The sequence below is a fragment of the Argentina anserina genome, chromosome 2, assembly GCF_933775445.1.
Source record: "Argentina anserina chromosome 2, drPotAnse1.1, whole genome shotgun sequence".
Lineage (NCBI taxonomy): Eukaryota > Viridiplantae > Streptophyta > Magnoliopsida > Rosales > Rosaceae > Argentina > Argentina anserina.
The window spans coordinates 18766915-18770723 of record NC_065873.1 but is presented as its reverse complement, the minus strand read 5'-3'; the positions used below and the strand labels follow the sequence as shown (position 1 = coordinate 18770723).

The 3809-nt window shown below is 36.8% G+C and overlaps 1 protein-coding gene across 1 annotated transcript; it reads right to left on the bottom strand.

The window, feature by feature from the left end:
• Nucleotides 1-561: 561 nt before the first annotated feature.
• LOC126782559 (vacuolar protein sorting-associated protein 2 homolog 3) lies at nucleotides 562-3550 on the bottom strand. The gene is made up of 11 exons (XM_050507825.1): nucleotides 3419-3550; nucleotides 3261-3305; nucleotides 2731-2765; nucleotides 2587-2637; nucleotides 2398-2502; nucleotides 2230-2301; nucleotides 1873-1944; nucleotides 1712-1792; nucleotides 1288-1323; nucleotides 1137-1192; nucleotides 562-820 (listed from the first exon to the last, which is right to left on the bottom strand). The coding sequence occupies exons 1-11, from the start codon at nucleotides 3450-3452 to the stop codon at nucleotides 769-771; spliced, it is 639 nt and encodes a 212-aa protein (XP_050363782.1). The 5' UTR covers nucleotides 3453-3550; the 3' UTR covers nucleotides 562-768.
• Between the last annotated feature and the right edge of the window lie 259 nt (nucleotides 3551-3809).

The following is a 3809-nucleotide window of genomic DNA, read 5'->3' as shown; positions in this document are numbered from 1 at the left end:
TGTGTGACCCCAAAAATATTAATTTTTTAGATATAATTTTATTACTTCGCACCAGTAGTAATTAGGACAAGCCCAGTGGTAAGTAGTCCGCTTTTTTCTCTGCGTGATCATCGATTTAAATAACGACCTGAACAACTCCTGTTCTCAAAATTCAAAACAATAAAACTAACAATGAAGTTTCTCGATGTGTTGATTTCTGAAGCATGTTCAACTTCGAATCAAGTCTAACAAAATATGTCTAACAAAATAGGCTTCGAATCATACATTCTTTATCTCCCTAGCAGTAACTATTACAGATTCATCACTTTTACACATACTTTGTGTATGACACCCTTTCTCTGTTATTTGCATGCACCTCTCTGTTTGAGACTCTCAGAGTCTGATCAAGGCACTATGGCTTGAGCTTGGTCAATGAGAAATTCCCTTGATCGAGAGCATTATTTTTACCGCCTAGGATCATGAAGCTTTCTTCAGTTAGAGGTTGAATTGAAGGTGCTTAACAAAAAAGACATAAGAGGTTCTTCGTTGAGTTGCTACTTGGAATTAGTGGCAACTATGATCAGAAGGATAAAAGTAAGAAGCAATTTATAAGCATACTTCCCCTTCAAAAGTTATTTGAGTGTAAAATCTCAGCTTCTCCATATGTACAGGTACTAAGTTGAACACCGACAACAACCGATTTACAATGAGCAATATTGTAGAAATCCAATATCAAATTCTTCGGCGAACAACAGAATAAAAAAAATCTTCTGCCCTCACATCTTCAACTCATGGAGTCCTGAGAGCTGCCAATCTTTTCTCCAGCTCGTCAATGCCAGAACTGTAGGAAGTTTAAACTCCATAGTTAAAAACGATTATACAAAATAAAAGGGGCTTTTCGAAAAAAAAATATAAGGGAGGGAAGAAAAACTATTAGAAATTCAACAAGAGAAATGGCAATATGGCTAATGATATTGCAAATATGAACTGATTCGTTTCAGGTGCCCTAACTGCTAGGTAGACCGTACCATCATCACTGTAACCCGGCAATTAGTAAAGAGAATTTTCAATTTACTATGAGATCTTCAGATAGTTTAGTCCCACACAGTGCAGATGACATTCACTATAAATCTATGTTTAGAGTATAAAAGGCATACCTGCCAACACCCTCAGAGTTCTTTGCCGCAATTCTTCCTTTTGGAGCTGCTGACAACTGTCAATACATTAACATATAGCACATCAGCTTAAAAAAACAAGGAATCCTGTACATCCTAACAAATTAAGGAAGCAATGATTTTAGGTACCAACCTGTGAGGCAACATCGACACCAATTTCATCCAGCACCTGTTAAAAAGAAATTCAACCAGAGTTAATCTCATTGATTCCTGGTTTCAAAGTACAATAGTCAACAACATCTATGAAGACTAAAAACCCTAAGCTGTTTGTCACTCTGCAATACAAGAAATTTCTGCAGCATCTAGCTTAACCCCTTCTCAATCTTTCAGTTTTCAACAGAATTCAGACAACAATCTAACTTCAACTGATTACTTATTTAGAAAATTAATTTTACGGATCCTTGGAAATTAGAAACAATAAAGCTAATCACAGAGTATCAGGTCTCACTCAAAAAGAACTTTTTTCTTTGTTTTTCAGGTCATCTATGTAAGGTACTCATCTCAATAAGTTTTTCTTTTAGGAAAAAAAACAAAAACAAACAGATAGCGGAATGTACCTGGTTTGTCAGCTCTTCAGTTTCATCTTCTGCCTCATCACTATCTAAGGCGTCATCTATAGCATCAGACATCATTTCAGTCTGCATAACAAGCTTTAAACTGTTAAAATTTGCATAAAAAGCCAAAAGTAAATCAGCAAAATTTTATGCCAAATTCTTACAGTCATATCCATTTGTGCAGACTGCTTCTGAAATTCACGTATAACCTTTGCTTGATTTGCAGGAGCCATTTGCTGCAACATGACATGAGCTTGTTACACTCGATGAGCTTAGATATACTCATCAGAATAAACGGGAGCAATATAGATAAATGACAACCTCTTGGATATATTATTTTAATGTGGAAGAAAATTTGTTTTGGAAAATTGAAAAAGAAAAAGATAACTGATGACTTGGCTCAGCATGAGTGATGAGCGATGACTGAGCTTCTTTTAGTCTTCCTGGAGTCAGTTTAAACTCTTTTTGTTGCTTAAAAGTTTTAACAGCAAACTCTATCTGTAAACATGCTTGAACATTACCTTATTCATCGCTGACATTGCCTTGCTAGCACCTTTCATGCCAACAGCAACTGATGACTGGGCGTGCATTGCCTGCAGGAGAACATTAGTTTTACTAAGAGCGCAACAACATACCAACAACAATGTAAAAAGGATAAGTCTCATTTAAAGATAGAGTCGACAGTCAACCTGTGTATGAGTTGCTATTCCTCTCATTTGAGCCCTACTCCCTTGTAAGTTAGCAATCTGTTGCCTAAGCCTGATTAGCTGCCTGGCCAGTATTTTAGTTGCTGCCTGCAGAATTCAATGGAAAAGGCTTAATTAAGAATATACAAATCAACTACGCATGGCAATAGTCAAATATAACAGAAAACATACCTCGTTTCCTGTTTTAGCAGTTCTCTTTATCTCTGCAACAAGCTTTTTTTCCTAACAGGACAGTAAAATATATTCAATTTAAAGCCAATAGAACATAATAATGTTGAGCTAGTAAAGAAAGTCTACTGCAAGCTCTTGACATACTTCTAATTGCAACGCTCCAATTTCCTTCTCTATCCCTGTGTCAAAAATGGGGAAGAAAAAGTAAATAAAAGGATCAAACGATGCCCAGCTTAAAAAATTTGCAACACTCAACCACAAAAAAAAAGAGAGAGAGCCAAAAGCCGAATCAGGGAAAGGTGTCGTAACAGGCCCCGACACTAATCAATCCATGTGTACTGGTGTAAACTACTAGTCAGCCGGACAAATCAACAGACTTAACCACAAATCAGAATGATTTAAAGCATCATTACAAACCGATGATATTCAATCCAGGATATCCATGTTCAACCCACCTAGTCACAACTCTAATCCAGTCTATTTAAACATTGCAGTCCCAAAACTAAATCCCAATTCCCTAATCACTCAAAAACTCACATAAATAAGTTGCCTTTACAATCCCCACAACACAATTAACACACGAAACACAGACATTACAATTTCCAAGCTTTGAATTTAACTTTAGGATCATGATCAACGATCACCCTAACCCCGAAAACCTACAACCATATTACCTCTAGTAGCATTCGCCATTTCTCTCTTGCTCACCCGAAGCGCCTCTGAAACAAAAATCAAGAACCACAAGCACAATTTAGCTCAAATTAGCACACAAACAGCTTCAAATTCAGCTCAAATTGCAAGTTAGCGAAAGAATTAGATTGGGCACACTGACCTTTGGCGTTGGGCTTCTTGGAGAAGATGTTCATGGCGAACGATCAGACCAGTTGGGATTGATTTCACGCGGACTCGAAGAAGACTTGTTCAAAAGCTCCAAGCTTTGTTGAAGAAGAGGAGGAGAAAGACAGAGAGGTCCAATCATGGGTTTGAGCTTTTGTGATATTTATATTTGTGTGGGTTTTAGGGACTTTTAGGTATATTAATATTGGTCCTCTGGGATTTCACAAATTTCAACCATGGCCCCGGATTTGACTTTTCTTAATGATCTGGAAACATTCTCTATCGGTTATATATTGTTAGTCTTACCAGTTATTTACATTATTCTTTCTTTGCATTTGCATTAGAAATTTCATAGTAAACGGCAACTTGAGCTATAACACGATGTC

Excerpts from the sequence above, each read along its gene's own strand:
- LOC126782559 (XM_050507825.1), bottom strand. The coding sequence starts at position 3,452 with ATGAACATCTTCTCCAAGAAGCCCAACGCCAAAG. Across the intron at positions 3,306-3,418 it reads CAAGAAGCCCAACGCCAAAG|AGGCGCTTCGGGTGAGCAAG; the intron begins GTCAGTGTGCCC and ends TTTTTGTTTCAG. Across the intron at positions 1,793-1,872 it reads CTGCACAAATGGATATGACT|ACTGAAATGATGTCTGATGC; the intron begins GTAAGAATTTGG and ends CTTGTTATGCAG.